Source organism: Megascapheus bottae, chromosome X (assembly GCF_031878675.1).
Source record: "Megascapheus bottae isolate mThoBot1 chromosome X, mThoBot2.hap1, whole genome shotgun sequence".
NCBI lineage: Eukaryota > Metazoa > Chordata > Mammalia > Rodentia > Geomyidae > Megascapheus > Megascapheus bottae.
In genome coordinates this window covers 29,718,188-29,734,547 of record NC_143547.1, presented here as the reverse complement: position 1 = coordinate 29,734,547, position 16,360 = coordinate 29,718,188, and the positions used below count along the sequence as shown (strand labels likewise).

The window sequence follows — 16,360 nt, the reverse complement described above, 5'->3', positions numbered from 1 at the left end:
TTTTTAGGCTAGCTTTCTATTCCTTCCTTCTTTTTACAGACATCCAATGAAGTCCCCCGTTTATGTTTTATTAATTTCTCTCCCTATCCGGGAACACAATTGGTCAGTTAGGGTCCACTTGCTGACTTGGGTCCTGATTGGTTTCTGCCACTGGGCTGGAGCGCAAAAGTAATTAAGTTGGATTTGTCATGCTCGATCATGTATGACTACAGAAGTTCGTACTGTCTGTGTCTCCCTCCCCCTCGCTTTCTCTCTCTTCCTCCCTCCTTTTAACTTTTAGTGATCCAAACTGGTCTCTAATGTGCCATCTTCTGAAAACTAGGATTATAGACGTTTGCCACTATGCCTAGGTGCTTCTCTCCTTTATCCCCTCTCTCTCTCTCTCTCTCTCTCTCTCTCTCTCTCTCTCTCTCTCTCTCTCTCTCTCTCTCTCTCTCTCTCTCTCTCTCTCTCTCTCTCTCTCTCTCTCTCTCTCTCTCTCTCTCTCTCTCTGTCTCTCTCCTCTCTGCTCTCATTTTTTTTGCCAGTCCTGGAACTTGAACTCAGGACCTGGGCACTATCCGAGCTTCTCTGTGATCAAGGTTAGCATTCTACCATTTGATCCGCAGCTCCACTTCTGGCCTTTTCTGTGTATGTGCTACTGAGGAATGGAAGCCAGTGCTTCATGCATGCTAGACAAGCACTCTACTATTTTTTAAAAGAATTTGTTAACATTCATTTTACATCATATTTCAAATGATGTGTTTAACAAGCAAGTATTCAAGAAGGGAATCTCTATATACAATCACTGACACTTAGATTTTAGAACATAGTTAAAATTAGGCTGAGGGTTTGTATGTTATAGATACATATTAATCTATGTATTAAAACATTATGTCTATAGAGTCATAAATTTTTATGCCTATGAAGCATTCTACTATTAAGCCACATTCCCAGCTCCTCTCTAGTCCTTTTATGTTTTAATCCAACAGATTTTTCTTTCTTAAAACGTTGAGCCATTTTCGGCCATCGCTGAAGCAAGAACATCCAAAATAAAGTTCAATCCCTTTTCACTTCTAACGAAAACAAGAACCAAAAAAGGCATTTCAATACACCTTCTCACATTCACAGAAAAATATATCTTCCCTTCTTTCCAAAGAGCTGAGACAGAAGTACGACGTGCAGTCTATGCCCATCCAAAAGGATAATGAGGTGCAGGTGGTACGGGGACACTCTAAAGTTCAGCAGATTGGCAAAGTGATCCAGGTTTACAGGAAGAAGTCTGTCATCTATACGGAACAGGGACAGTGGGAAAAGGCTGATGGCACCATTTTCCTCGTGAGCATTCACCACAGCATGGTGGTTATCACCAGGCTGAAAGTGAACCAAGAATACAAAAAGATCCTAGAACAGAAAGCCAAATCCTGACAAGTAGGAAAGGAAAAGGGCAAAATACAAGGAAGAAACTATTGAAAAGATACAGGAATGAGGTAAGCTTTCTTTTTTTTCCCCTTTATTGGCAGTTCTGGGGCTTGAACAAGGCCTGGGCACTGTACTTGGACACATTTTGCTGAAGGCTAGCACTCTGTCATTTGAGCCACAGAGCCAGCAGAGCCAGAAGTGGCTCTGTGTATTTTTCTGTGTATGTGGCACCAGGAAATTAAACCCAGGACTTTGTGCATGCTAGGCGAGCATGCTACTACTAGGCCGCACTCCCAGCCCTGGCTTGGACTTTGATTTTCACATTTGTGCTTCTTTGTCTCACTAGGATAGCAAGTGCACACCACTCCATCTAGTCCCGATGGATTCTTTTTTTTTTTTTTGGAGAGGGTGGGTCATGGGGACTTGAACTTGGCCTGGGCACTGTCCCTGGGCTCTTCAGCTCAAGGCTACCACCCCACCCTTGAGCCAAGCCCCACTTCCCGATTTCTAGAGGTTAATTGGAGATAAGAGTCTCAGGTCCTTTTGTGCCCAGGCTGGCTTTGAACCTTGATCCTCAGATCTCAGCCTCCTGACTAGCTAGGATTACAGGAGTGAGCCACCGTGCCCGACTCTGATGGATTCTTTTGAACTTTTTGCCCAAGTTGTCCTCAAACCAAGAGCCCCCAATCTCCACCCACTAAGTAATTATGATTCCAGGTTTGAACCATGCTTCTGGCAATGCTGGCTTTCCTGATGGAAAAAGTGTTTTGACAATCCATTCTTATTTCAGTTGTCATGAAGTGAGTGAGCAAACTACTAGCCTGAAGCTTGGAGTGTTTTTTTCCCCCCTGAGAGTACTAGTGCACAAGCTTTAGACAGGCATATAATGTTATCAGATAACCTCTGCCTTGGATGTACACAGGGCCTATGGATGGAAAGATGCTGGATCTCAAAAGATCTTTGGCATAGTCCTGAGAATTTCTCTTTTATTTATTGTTCCATCCAAACAAATATAAAGTATATATGGTCTACAGTCTTCATGTATTAATTTGTTTAGTCCATTCCCAAAACTCTATGAGGTGGGTAATATAATTGTGTATGTGCGTGCATATATATGTACATGTGTTTGCAGTAGTACTGGGGCACTATCGCTTAGCTTTTTCTTCTCTTTTTTCCCCCTGGAACCAGGACTTGAACTCAAGGTCTGTCGCTTTCATTCAAAAGCTGGCATTTCTACCACCTGAGCTCCAAGTCCACATGGTCTCATTTGGTCTCAGCTGAGATGTGAGGTTCTTGGTTCGAAGTCAACCTGAGCAGAACAATCCGATGAATCAGCAAAAAAGCAGGAAGTGGAGGTGTTACCTCCTAAGGAGCTAGGATTACAGGAATGTACTACCAGTACCAGGCCAAGGTAGGTACTCGTACTTGCCGTATTTTTATACAGGAGAGCATTGCAGGCCAGGGAAAAACAAAGTCAAGATCCAAGTGTGGCAAGTGGCACAGAAAGAAGGTAATACAACAGAGTGGACAGAAGGTGGGGCTATGCCTTGTCAGTCTGAAGCCAAAGGGAAGTACACATTTGAACAAATGAGGATGAGAGTGACAGCAGATGAGAGATAGACTCTAGCTTATATGATGTGTGGTTTGTGGTGAATGGAGTTCTGTGAGGACAGTTTATGGGGCATTTGGTATGACTGTGTGTCTGACTTGTTAGGAGCCAAGCAGCTGAGTGATAGGGGCGCAGGTGTGGTGTGAGTGATGGAAACCGTGAGGGTGCAGGATCTGGCATCTGTGGGATATACGATGAGATCTGTGGGGATACGTGGTTGAAGACTATATTTTTCTCTTCCACCCGAATTACTTGTTGGAGCTCTCACCTCCAAAATGACTACTTTTGAAAGGTAGTCATCTCTAAGGAGGTAACAAAAGTTGAAACAAACAAACAAGGCAAGAAATATTTGCTAAGTTACCAGGTCTCGGGCATTTTTCTTTTCCTTTATTTTGCCAGTCCTGGTGCCTGAGCACTGTCCTTGGGCTTTCTCAAGGATAGGCCTCTACCACTGGAGTCATAGCATCACTTTTGGCTTTGTTTTTGTGGGTCATGGGGCTTGAACTCAGCCTGGGAGTTATCCCAGAGCTCTTTCGCTCAAGGCTACCACCCTACCCTAGAGCCAAGCCCTTCCTTTTTCTAGAGGTTAGAGATAAGAGTCTCAAGTCCTTTTGTGCCCCAGCTGGCTTTGAACCTTGCTTCTCAGATCTCAGCTTCCAGAGAAGCTGAGTAGGATTATAGGGGTGAGCCACTGCCTGGCTCCTGGCTTTTTTTTTGCCAGGTCTTGGGCACTGTACTTGGAAAATTTTTGCTTGAGGTTAGCACCCTACCACTTGAGCCACATCAACACTTCCAGCTTTTTCTGAGTATGTGGTACCCAGGAATCGAACCCAGGGCTTCGTGCATGCTAGGCAAGCACTCTACCATTAGACTAGGTCCCCGGCCTGGTTTTGTTCTTTTGTCAATTATGGGGCTTTAACTTAGGGCCTGGATGCTGTCTTTGATCTTTTTTGCTCAAGACTTTGAGCCACAGCTCCACTTCTGGTTTTCTGGTATTCATTGGATATAAGAGTTTCATGGGCTTTGCTACTGCCTGCGCTGATTCCAAACTTGGATTCCAGATCTCAATCTCCCGAGTAGCTAGAATTATAGGTGTTAGTTGCTGGTGCCCCATGAGCTGACATTGTTTAAAAAAGTATTTTGTTTATACAAAAATTCCAGTGGAGACAAATATTGATAAATCAAATGTCAGGCAGACAGGGGATAAAAATGTTTTAGAAAATTCTCAGGAAGTGGTGCTTTGGCTCAAAGGGTAGAGCAGTAGCCTTGAGCTGAAGAGCTCAGGGACAATACCCATGTCGAGTTCAAGCCCCACGAAAAAATGGACAGGTCAAACCAAGCATGGTAGCATAAGCCTACAGCTCAGACTGAGTTCAAAGCTAGTCTGAGTAGCTGGGCACAGTGGCTCATGCCTGTAGTCCTAGCTACTCAGGAGACTGAGATTTGAGGATCAAGGTTCAAAGCCAGCCTGGACACAAAAGGACCTGAGACTCTTATCTCTGATTAACCTCTAGAAAATCAGGAAATGGGTCTTGGCTCAATGTGGTGGTATCCTTGAGCTTCAGAGATCAGGGACAACACCCAGGCCGAGTTCAAGCGCCAGGACACACAAATGAAAAAAAAAAGCTAGTCTGAATGAAAACAGTGTTTCAAAAAAGAAAAAAAAATATTTGTCCTATTTTGCAAAGAGAACACACAAGATATGTCTGGACCATTACTCTATAGAGAGATTCTAGGTGTGTTATCTAATCAGTCACCACAGCAGAACTAGGAACAAAAGTGGAATACCAGCGAAACAGTGCCAGGTAGGACAGAGTAAGACAGAGGGATTCCACTGAATGGAGCCCTTTCGATTTGGACAGGTAGTGTCCTTTAAGAAAGGTGTGATTGATTTCCAGGCTGGGAATGTGGCTTAGCGGTCGAGTGCTTGCCTAACATGCATGTACCCCTGGGTTCAATTCCTCAGTACTACATAAACAAACAAAAAACCAAACAAACAAAAAAGCCAGAAGTGGCATTGTGGCTCACTCAAGTGGTAGAATGCTCTCCTTGAGCAAAAGAAGCTTGGGGACACTGCCTAGGCCCTGAGCTCAAGCCTCAGGACTGACAAAAAAAGTGATCCCAGTTTGGGGTCTGTTTTCCCTCCAGTTTTGGAGGAGAGTGCTATGGCTTTGGTTTCTGCCACTCAGTAGAGTAACATGGTTTCCCTGGCTAGATACAGAGATATGACCATACCCTGTAAGCCCAGAAGAAACAGTATCCATCCAAGGAGAAACATCATTTCTATCCTTAACATCAAGTGTTGCTGGGCTTTGGTGGCTCATATCTGGAATCTTAGTTACTCAGGAGATAGAGATCTGAGGATCCTGGTTCAAACCCAGTGGAGGCAGAAGTTTGTGAGACCTTTTAGTTTTTTCTTTTTTGGCCAGTCCTGTGGTTTGAACTCGGGGTCTGAGCACTATCCTTGGGCTTTCCTAAAGGCTAGCGAGCTACCACTTGAGCCACAACACCACTTCCAGCTTCTCTATGTATGTGGTACCAAGGAATCAAACCTAGGTTTTCATGCATGCTAGGAAGGCACTCTTACACTAGGCCAAACTCTCAGCCCAGTCCTTGAGATTTTTTTTTTTGCCAGTCCTGGGCTTTAGCTCAGGACCTGAGCACTGTCCTTGGACTTTCTCAAGGCTAGAGCTCTACCACTTGAGCCTCAGCACCACTTCCAGCTTTTTTCTATGTATGTGGTACCGAGGAATCGAACCCAGGTCTTCGTGCATGCTAGGCAAGCACGATACCACTAGGCCAAACTCCTGGTCCTGTCCTTGAGACTTTTTATCTCCAAGTATTCAGCAAAACACTGGAAGTAAAGCTGTGGTTCAAGTGGGCCAGCCTTCACCAAAAAAGCTAAGGTAGAGTGCCCTGGCTCTGAGTATAAGCCCCAGTACTGAAAAGTGCAGGTGCATGCATGCATGCATGCACGCGCGCACGCGCACACACACACACACACACCCCAAATGGAATTAGCCTGTTTATTTTGGACTTAACTTGGGACCTGTGATGCCACTTCTTTTCAATTTTTCCCTTTTGGAATGGGAATACCTATTTTACATCTATCACTACTGCCAGTCCTTGGGCTTTCTCAAGGCTAGAACTCTATCACTTGAACCACAACACCATATCTGGCTTTTTCTTTGCCAGTCTTGGGGACTGAACTCAGGAGGGCCTGAGCACTGTCCTTGGGTTTTCCTCAAGGCTAGCACTCTACCACTTGAGCCTCAGCACAGAAGTGTCTGGCTTTTTTCTAAGTACGTGGTACCAAGGAATCGAACCCTGGTCTTTCTGCATAGGGAAGCACTCTACTATCAGGCCAAACTCCAGGTCCCCTATCTGGCATTTTCTATGTATGTGTTACTGAGGAATTGAACCCTGTTTACTGTTTTTATTTGTTGGTCATGGGGCTTGAACTCTGGGCCTGAGCACTGTCCCTGAGCTCTTCAGCTCAAGGCTACCACCCTACACTTGAGCCACAGCCCCACTTTGAGTTTTCCAGTGGTTAACTGCAGTTAGGAGTCCGATGTTCTTTGGTGCCCGACCTCTCAGCCTCCTGAGTAGCTAGATTTACAGATGTGAGCCACTGTGCCCCGCTTCACTACTTTATTTTATGTGTGGGGGTGTTGGGGCTTAAACTAGGCTTGGGCATTATCCCTGAGCTCTTCAGCTCAAGGCTACTACCCTTGAGCTAAGCCCCATTTCTGTTTTCTAGAGGTTAATTGGAGATGAATTCTTTTGTGCCCAGGCTGGCTTTGAACCTTGATCACCAGAGCTCAGCCTCCTGAGTAGCTAGGATTACAGGCCTGAGCCACTGTGCCTGGCTCTCTATATTCTAAGCAGAAAATGGATAGGGTTTTCCAAGATTACAGTTAGGAATTTTAGGCTCAGAATGAAGATGTGCCATACTCGCAAGTTTCACACATTTCATTTGCATATTTAGGGAAGAGTTGGATATCATTTGTGTGGGGGTTGGGAAATGTGGATCAGTAATGAGTGCTTGAATAATGCCCTGGGGTTTTGATCCTTACACACTTAAAAAAAGCTTTACCTGTATATATTACCTGTAATTCTAGCTACTTGAGAGGCTGAGATCAAGAGTGTCTTAGGTGCAAGGTCAGCCCTCTCAGTCAATAGCAGGGTGGGGTAGAAAAGTGCTTGTCATCCCAACTGTATGGGAAACTGACACTGATTTTCACCAGTTCAAGTAGAAAAGTCTGGTTCTATTTCAACAGAAATTAGTTGGACTGGGCACAGTGGCTCATGCCTGTAATCCTAGCTACTCAGGAGGCTGAGATTCCGAGGATATCGGTTCAAGCCAGCCTGGGCATCAATGTCCATGAGACTCTTATTTCCAATTAACCTCTAGAAAATGGGAAAGTGGGGCTGAGGCTCAAGGGGTAGGGCAGTAGCCTTGAGCTGAAGAGCTCAAGGACAACACCCAGGCCCAGAGTTCAACCCCATGACCCACAAAAAAAAAAAAAAAGAAAAAATGTAGTTCGATGACATATGCCTAGATGCCTGGCATGTCAGCATAAAGGGAAGCTCAAAATAGGCAAACTGCAGTTTAGAAACATACCTGATTTGGAAGCAAGATCTCATCTCAAAAATAATTAGTGGCCAGGTGCTGGTGACTCACACCTGTAATCCTAGCTACTCAGGAGACTGAGATCTGAGGATCTCAGTTCAAAGCCAGCCTGGCTCGAAAGCCCAAAAGTCTATGAGACTCTTATCTCCAATTAACCACTTAACCATCAGAAAACCAGAAGTGTGGCCAGGCCCGGAGTTCCAGGCCCACAACTGAACAATTGACTGAACAAAATTTTTTTTCAAAAAAAAAGAAAGGAAGAAACCAAATGGGCTAATACCTTAAATAGCTCCTGAGAACCTTCATTTCTGTAGTTTAAGCCAATCAGTCTTGGGATTTTTGGCAGCCCAATGAACTATAGGATGGGATGATAAGGTCTATGGTGTGAATGATGGGATCTTAAGGGGGAATTTTAGGTAATAAATTATGGGATCTTTAGGGAAAAACAGATAAGATTGTGTGGATTCAGTGCTAGGAATTGATGACATTAGAGACAGGAAATCTATAATGACAATTTGGATGTGTGGATGAGTCAGTGATGAGTGGGAGTGGTCTGTGGAGATTAGTTTTAGGGCATCTTTGGGGTTCATAATAAAGTTCTCTATGTTAGACTGAATAACTTTTATTAACTGGTCATAAAAATTTTGTCCCCCACCCATTGCTCCTGATAAACCTATACAATAATCCTTATTTTTCTGGTTACTGGCCTGAATATGAAAGATCAGTTAGCTTTGTTCCTCCAACCTGCGAGATCAGGCTTATTCTTCTGGTAAATGGAAAGTGCCTCTTCAGAAGTCTTCAGTTCAGCCTACTGTTAGTTTTACTTCCTCTTGGCTTTTGTAACTCTGGAGTCCAACATACTTTGAGCATGAGTAAGCTGTGTTACAGAATCAAGCAAGAGGATTCCAGGTATTACCAGCCATAATGCATTCATGAAAACAAAGTAAAACCAGAAATAGACTGGGTGGCCGAACTCTGAATGCTGGAATTCATCTTGGTACTCCATCAGGAAGTACAGAATATCTCCATAGATCTGGCCTGTGGGAGAGAAGAGGAAGAAAAAGCTAGCCCAAATTCTCTATTCCAATGCATCCTTCAGGGGCTGGGAATGTGGTTTATTAGTAGAGTGCTTGCCTAGCATGCATGAAACCAAGCATTTGATTCTTCAGTACCATATAAACAGAAAAAGTCGGAAGTAGTACAGTGGCTCTTCAAGTGGTAGAGTGCTAGAAAGAAGCTTAGGGACAGTGCCCAGAGCCCTGAGTTCAAGTCCCAGGATAGAAATAAAAAAGGAAAACTAAAACAAAACAAAACCCAATATATCCTTCAAGGTCTCCAAGTTCAGGATCTCACACTCAAACAACTGTGAAATCAGAGCTGAAAAATCTCAGCAATCTGCAAAATGAGATAAAAAAATACAGTGTGGGAACTTAGGGGAGCTTCATAGTTTGATTAATTAAAGAGAAAATTTTTGGTGCTAGTCCTGGAGTTGAATCTCAGGGCATGGGTCCCTGAACAATTTTGTTCAAGACACCTGAGCCACAGCTCTACTTCTGGCTTTTATGGTGGTTAACTGGAACTAAGAGTCATGTACTTTTTTTTTTGCCAGTCCTGGGCTTGAGCTCAGGGCCTGAGCACTGTCCTTGGACTTTCTCAAGGCTAGAGCTCTACCACTTGAGCCTCAGCACCACTTCCGGCTTTTTTTCTGTGTATGTGGTGCCGAGGAATCGAACCCGGGTCTTTGTGAATGCTAGGCAGGCACTCTACCAAAAGGCCAAACTCCCGGCCCAAGAGTCATGCACTTTTGTTCCTGGCTTTGAACTATGATCCTCAGATCTAAGCCTCCTTTTTTTTTGCTAGTCTTGGGCTTGAACTCAGGGTCTGAGCACTGTCCTTGGGCTTTCTGAAGGTTAGAGCTGTAGCACTTGAGTTACAACACCACTTCTGGCTTTTTCTATGTATCTAGCACTGAGGAATCGAACCTAGGTCTTCATGCATGCTAGGCAAGCACTCTACCACTAGGTCAAATTCTCCGTCCCTCTAAGCCTCCTGAGTAGTAGAATTACAGGCATGAGCCACAGGTGCCCTGCTTGAAGGAAAATCTCATATTCTAGAATTCTCAATCTCTTGGGATTCTTTGACTAAAGAAAATTCATATATCCAGAACTAAAACTACTTAATAATTTAACAACACTGGAAAACTGAAAACTGAGTCTCAAAAAAAGAAAAGAGAGGCCAGGAGTTTGGCCTAGTGGTAGAGTGCTCACCTAGCATGCATGAAGCTCTGGGTTTGATTCCTTGGTACCACATACACAGAACATGCCAGAAATGGTGCTGTGGCTCAAGTAGTAGAGCTCTAGCCTTGAGCAAAAGTGTCCATGGACAATGCCCAGACCCTGTTTATCCCCAGGATTGGAGAGAGAGAGAGGGAGAGAGGGAAAGAGGGAGTGAGGGAGTGAGGGAGAGAGGGAGAGAGACAGAGACAGAGAGAGACAGAGAGAGAGAGAGAGAGAGAGAGAGAGAGAGAGAGAGAGAGAGAGAGAGAGAGAGAGCGAGAGCGCTTTCAGAGTCCTAGCTGAGATTCTTACTAGTATAGACTTGGTTATGATGGAAGTGGAGAAATGAATCTCTGCTGGACAGGTTAGTTCAGTGCATGGCTCGGCTTTTCCACCAAAAGCTCAAGATGTTTGGCATTCAGTGAAACTTAGCCCTGGATGATGACCTCCACAGAGATGTACCTGGGTCTGTGGATCCCACCTTCAACCCCTCTAGTGCCCAGTATGAATTTTCCTCACCCAGAGATATCACAAGCTGTAGGACGTAACGAATCGGTTGTTGGCGGAGAATGGCAATCACTGCCCAAATGCTCAGTGGTCCCCACATACTGGCTGTGATGGTCTCCATACAAAAGATAAAGTTGTCACAACTGTGAAGAGAAGAGATGGAAGGACATTGGCTTCAGTAAGCTCTGTCTTCAGAGCTCACTACAACCACCACCAATCAGTGCATGTCTCCACCACTAGAAGCAAACACTTACATGATGTAGCGGCTGTCTCCCTTGGAATATTCTTTCCCTGAAAAGAAACAAAGATATGTGAAAAGGTAAAAATAGAGATTCACACTAATAAGTGCTCCAGTAAGACAGACTCCATAATATCCTCATGCCTCAGTTCCCTCAGTTGTGAAAAGGAGATTGCAAGTCGGGAGCAATGGCTCATGCCTGTAATCCTAGCTACTCAGGAGGTTGAGATCTGAGAATTGCAGTTCAAAGGCAGCTCAAGCACCAAAGACCTTGAGACTCTTATCTCGAATTAATCACTAGAAAAGGGGAAGAGGGGCTGTGGCTAAAGGGGTAGCCTTGCGCTGAAGACAATGCCCAGGCCCAGAGGTCAAGCCTATGACCCACAAAAAAATGAAACGGGGATAACTGTTTGGACCTATGGCTCTCTTTAGTTATCTTAGTTACTTAGGAGGCCATGATCAGAGTATCACAGTTCAAAGCCAGCACAGGCAGGAAAGTCCATGAGACCCTTAACCTTCAATTAACCAAAAAGCCAGAAGTGGAGCTGTGGCTCAAGCGAGCAGAGTAATAGTCTTAAGCAAAAAAAGCGCAAGAGACTGCATCCAGGCCCTGGGTTCAAGTCTCAGAACCCTTCCCACACTTTCCCCCAAAGCATAAAAACTGGAAGAGGGGTTATGGCTCAAGTGGCAGAATACTAGCTTTTAGTGAAAAAGCTAACTATCAGCAGGCCGTAAGTATCAGTGCACTTGAGCATGTGTGTACACACGTATGTATATATACACACACACACACCACACATGGTGAAGACCCAGAGACACAGACAGACAGACAGACAGACAATGTGTGGGTAATCTAACACAGAAATGTTTCTGTGATTGCTGGGTACTCAATAAATACTTGTGGTATCAAAGGAGGCATGTGTAAGCCTTCAGTCAGTGGATCACACCTGTAATCCTATAGCTACTTAAGAGGCTGAGATCTGAGGATCATAGTTTGAAGCCAGTTTGAGCAGAAAAGTCCAAGAGACTTTTTTTGGGGTGGGTCATGAGGCTTGAACTCAGCCTGAGCGGCTGTCCCTGAGCTCTTCAGTTCAAGGTTATTGCCCTACCCTTGAGCCAAGCCCCACTCCCATTTTCTAGAGGTTAATTGGAGATAAGAGTTTCAGGTCCTGCCAGGAGTTTGGCCTAGTGGTAGAGTGCTTGCCTAGCATGCACGAAGACCCAGGTTCGATTCCTCGGTACCACATACATAGAAAAAAGCTGGAAGTGGTGCTGAGGCTCAAGTGGTAGAGCTCTAGCCTTGAGAAAGTCCAAGGACAGTACTCAGGCCCTGAGCCCAAGCCCAGGACTGGCAAAAAAAAAAGTTTCAGGTCCTTTTGTGCCCGGGCTGGCTTTGAACCTAGATCCTCAGATTTCAGCCTCCTGAGTAGCTAGGATTACAGTTGTGAGCCACCAGTACCAGGCCTTTTGTTGTAGTTGTTGTTTGTTTTTTTGAGACAGACCTGAGGCTTGAACTCAGAATCTTGGTGCTGACCTTAAGCTTTTATGCTCAAGGCTAGTGCTCTGTACTTCAAACTCTTTTTGTGTGCCAGTCCTGGGGCTTGAACTCAGGGCCTGGGCACTGTCCTTGAGCTTCTTTTGATCATGGTTAACACGCTACCACTTGAGCCATAGTGCCACTTCCAGATTTTTTTTGACAGTTCATTGGAGATAAGAGTCACATGCACTTTTCTGTCCAGGCTGGCTTTGAACTGGGTCCTTAGATCTTAGCCTTCTGAGTAGTAGGATTACAGGCATGAGCCACCAACAATACTTTGTTAGGGGTATTTTTTTTGGTGCTGGTATAAAACCTAGAACCTCTTGTATACTAATAAGCAAGCACTTTTTTCTATGTATATGGTACTAAGGAATCAAACCTGGGTCTTTGTGCATGCTAGGCAAGCACTCTATCACTAGGCTAAACATCGGGCCCTAAGCAAGCACAAGATCTTACACTAATCAACACCCCCATCCTCTAGCAGATTTTCCCAAAGTTATAATACATACCAACCATAAGACCCAGCCATTTTACTTCAATATATTTACCCAAGAGAGATGAAAACAGTGGTCAAAACAAATGTTTAAAGCAAGCCAAGCACTGGTTGCTAGCACTTGTAATTCTAGCTACTTAGGAGGCTGAGATTTTTTTTGGCCAGTCTTAGGTCTTGAACTCAGGGCCTGGGCTCTATCCCTAAGTCTCTCTATGCTCAAGGCTAGAGATCTACCACTTGAACCACAGTGCCACTTCCAGCTCTGGTACTGGGGAATCAAGCCCAGGGCTTCATGCATGGTAGGCAAGCACTCTATCACTAAGCCACATTCCTGCCCCAGAGGCTGAGATTTGAGGAAAGTGGTTCAAATCCAATCCAGACAGAAAGGCCCCAGAGCCTCTTTTCTCCAATTAAGCACCAATGAGCCAGAAGTAGAGATGTGCCAAAGTGGTTAAGCACCAGATGTAGACTGGAAAAGGCAAGAAACTGCTCAAGGCTATGAGTCAAGCCCCAGTCCCAGTGCACATATAGACAAAAACTTCATGAAACCAAAAGAAGTATTATCAAGTATGCAGAGATTGGAGAAGGGAGGTAAAAGCCAACATTGTTCATAATATCCATGTTTGAAAAGTGTGAGACTCTTAGTCTAAACCCCAGTAACATAAAAAAGCAAGCAAGCTCTTTATGAAATTGATAAAGAGTAATGCTCCTAAAAAAGCAAAGTTCAGAAGTAAAATGTTTGGGTTGGAGTAGGGCCTCAGTTAGTAAAGCCAGGCACTGGTGGCTCACGCCTGTAATCCCAGCTACTAAGGAGGCTGAGAACTGTGGATCACAGTTTAAAGGCAGCCTAGACATAAAAGTCCATGAGACTCTTATTTCCAATTAACCGCCAGAAAACAGGAAGTGGCACTGTGACACAAGTGGTAGAGTATTGGCCTTGAGCAAGAAGATCTCAGAGATAGTGCCCAAGATCAGAGTTCAAGCCCCAGGACTGGCAAAAATAAAAAAAAATAAATATGTCAATGGAAAATTTGTTAGGTAAAACTTTCACACTCTACCCAGAAAATCCACCCCCTCCATAACATAAGAACTTAGGACTTACAGAGTTGGGATAAGAAGGATTGGTCTCCAGGAATAGCCTTGTTGTAGAAACTGAACCATCCCTCAATCACTAAGTGAATGAATGCACATATGGCAAACCAAGACAGGGTCAGTCGCCGCAAAGCCCCCAGTGGGACAACTGCAGTGCGACCAGATAACATCCATGTTATCAAAATTAGGACTCCACAAACTGAGAACAGGGCAGTTACGATGTACCAGCTGGGAATGTCATTAGGTACAAAATTGTCGAGCTTCAGGTGCCGAGGCCAATAGGGATGCAAGGGGCCTTCGTTGGTGGTCATGTTTCTGTGAGCTGGGTGATTGGCTTCAAGTGACAATCTGGGAGAGGAGAAGAGGAACAGAAATACCTGGGCAATCAGAAAAGACAGGGATGATTAAATCAAATAGTTTACTATTACAAAAAATGTAAAGGAACTGAATTTAGCTATTGACAAGACTGACTGTAAAACTGGATGAAAAATAAGCTAATGGAAAAAATGAACAAAAGAATCTGGGCACTGGTGGCTCATACTTGTAATCTTGGCTACTCAGGGGGCTAAGATCTGAGGATCACAGTTCCACTAAGACTAGTCATGGTAGAAAAGACTTCAGATTCATCACACACAAACACACAAAAAACAAAAGTGGCCGGGAGTTTGGCCTAATGCTAGAGTGCTTGCCTAGCATGCACGAAGACCCAGGTTCAAATCCTCGGTACCACATACATAGAAAATAGCCAGAAGTAGTGCTGAATCTTAAGTGGCAGAGCTTTAGGCTTGAGAAAGTCCAAGGACAGGGCTCAGGCACTAAGCTCAAGCCCAGGACTGGCAAAATAATGGAGGTGTGGCTCAAGTAGTAGAGCACTATCCTTGAGAGCAAAAGCTAAGCGAGAGTCCAGACCTTGAATTCAAGTCCCAGCACCTAGCGATTCCGCGTGCATGCACTGAAAGAAATACATATACATACAGAAATCTGATTACTTGTGGTTTTAAAAATTGGACTAAAGGGCCGGGAGTTTGGCCTAGTGGTTAAAGTGCTTGCCTAGCATGCATGAAGACCCGGGTTCCATTCCTCGGTACCACATACATAGAAAAAAGCCGGAAGTGGTGCTGAGGCTCAAGTGGTAGAGCTCTAGCCTTGAGAAAGTCCAAGGACAGTGCTCAGGCCCTGAGCTCAAGCCCAGGACTGGCAAAAAAAAAAAATTGGACTAAAGGCCAAGCACCGATGGCTCATGCCTAGCTACTCAGGAGGCTAAAATCTGAGGATCATAGTTCAAAACCAACCTGGGCAAGAAAGTCTGTGAGATTCTTTTCTACAATTAATCACCAAAAACTGAAAGTAGAGGTGTAGCTTAACTAGTAGCGTGCCATCCTTGAGTGAAAAAGCTAAGGGACAGCACTCAGACCCCAAGTTCAAGGTCCAGCACCTGCACACACAAAAATAAAAAGATAAAATAGACAGCTAGTTCCAGGCTTTAGTCCGGGCCTTGGGCCAGCTCTCAGCGGTCACTATCTCTAAAAGGACAAAATGGCTCAGTCCCAATCTTCTTTGGTGTAAGCAAGAACCAAGCCAGATCTCAGCCCTGGGGCAAGAGGGAGATAAGAGGGAGATCTTTATCTGGTGAGGACACCTAGGAACCAGTCCTGGTTAGTCACAGGGTAGTTGGGAGAGTCACTCTCAATCAGGAATGTTGCCAGCACTGAGTGGGTGCTCAAGGTAGGTTAGGATGGCACAAGAAGCTACTGGGGACCAGATACTTGCATTTATGGCTCCAAAGCCCCTTCTCACAGATTGAGAAATCTGGCCCACAAGGACTAATGAGATTAAGAATTTACTGCTTTGCAGGGCATGTTGGCTCACGCCTGTAATCCTAGCTACTCAGGACACTAAGATCTGAGGATCAAGGTTCAAAGCCAGCCTGGGCACAAAGGGACATGAGACTCTCATCTCCAATTAGCCTCTAGAAAACGAAAAGTGGGCTTGGTTCAAGCGTAGGGTGGTAGCCTTGAGCTGAAGAGCTCAGGGACAGCACCCAGGCCAAGTTCAAGCCGCACGAGCCGCAAAAAAAAAAAAAAAAAAAAAAAAAAAAAAAAAGCACAGCCCTAAGTCTCACAATTCCAGAAACCGAAGCCTCCGGGCAGTAGTATACAAGGTCAGCCATCTTGTCAGAAGTCTAGGAAAAGTACAGTCCGACCCCTCTGGCTACGCTAACCTGGTAAAGGGAGCCCAGCGTGGAGACTACCAATCGGAGGGCCTCCTCTCTCCCGCATCCCATTCCCAGGCCACCTCAGCTTCCCGACGTTTAAAGGGCGGGCCTTTGGTCGTCCGGACTATGGAGTCCTGCGTAGGCACCAGACAGGGGAGGAGGCTCGGGAAAACTGGCAGAGAGCAGGCAGTCTGGTGGTGCAGGCCTAAATGGGGTGAGAGTGGGCGCGCAGAGAACTCACCGGAACAGCGCAATAGCAGCGTCTCAGCTCTCCGGATTCTGACTCTTAGGTTAGCGGGCTGACTGGGTAGTCCCACCCCCACGGGCTCCCCGCCTAATGGAGCAGGCCAATAGAGAAG

General features: G+C 45.1%; 1 protein-coding gene and 1 pseudogene across 3 annotated transcripts; one reads left to right on the top strand and one right to left on the bottom strand.

The window, feature by feature from the left end:
- The first annotated feature begins 198 nt into the window (after window positions 1-198).
- LOC150040705 (large ribosomal subunit protein uL24 pseudogene) lies at window positions 199-1,468 on the top strand (annotated as a pseudogene).
- A 6,775-nt stretch (window positions 1,469-8,243) lies between these two features.
- Ebp (EBP cholestenol delta-isomerase) lies at window positions 8,244-16,354 on the bottom strand. Of its 3 annotated transcripts, none has more exons than XM_090326311.1 (5): window positions 16,082-16,160; window positions 13,797-14,163; window positions 10,681-10,717; window positions 10,439-10,569; window positions 8,244-8,681 (listed from the first exon to the last, which is right to left on the bottom strand). In XM_090326311.1, the coding sequence occupies exons 2-5, from the start codon at window positions 14,095-14,097 to the stop codon at window positions 8,464-8,466; spliced, it is 687 nt and encodes a 228-aa protein (XP_090182437.1). In that variant the 5' UTR covers window positions 14,098-14,163; window positions 16,082-16,160; the 3' UTR covers window positions 8,244-8,463. The 3 variants fall into 3 exon arrangements, with proteins under 3 accessions (XP_090182437.1, XP_090182435.1, XP_090182436.1); XM_090326309.1 differs by lacking the exon at window positions 16,082-16,160 and adding an exon at window positions 16,008-16,026; XM_090326310.1 differs by lacking the exon at window positions 16,082-16,160 and adding an exon at window positions 16,243-16,354 and having other exon boundaries at window positions 8,245-8,681.
- Window positions 16,355-16,360: the final 6 nt, after the last annotated feature.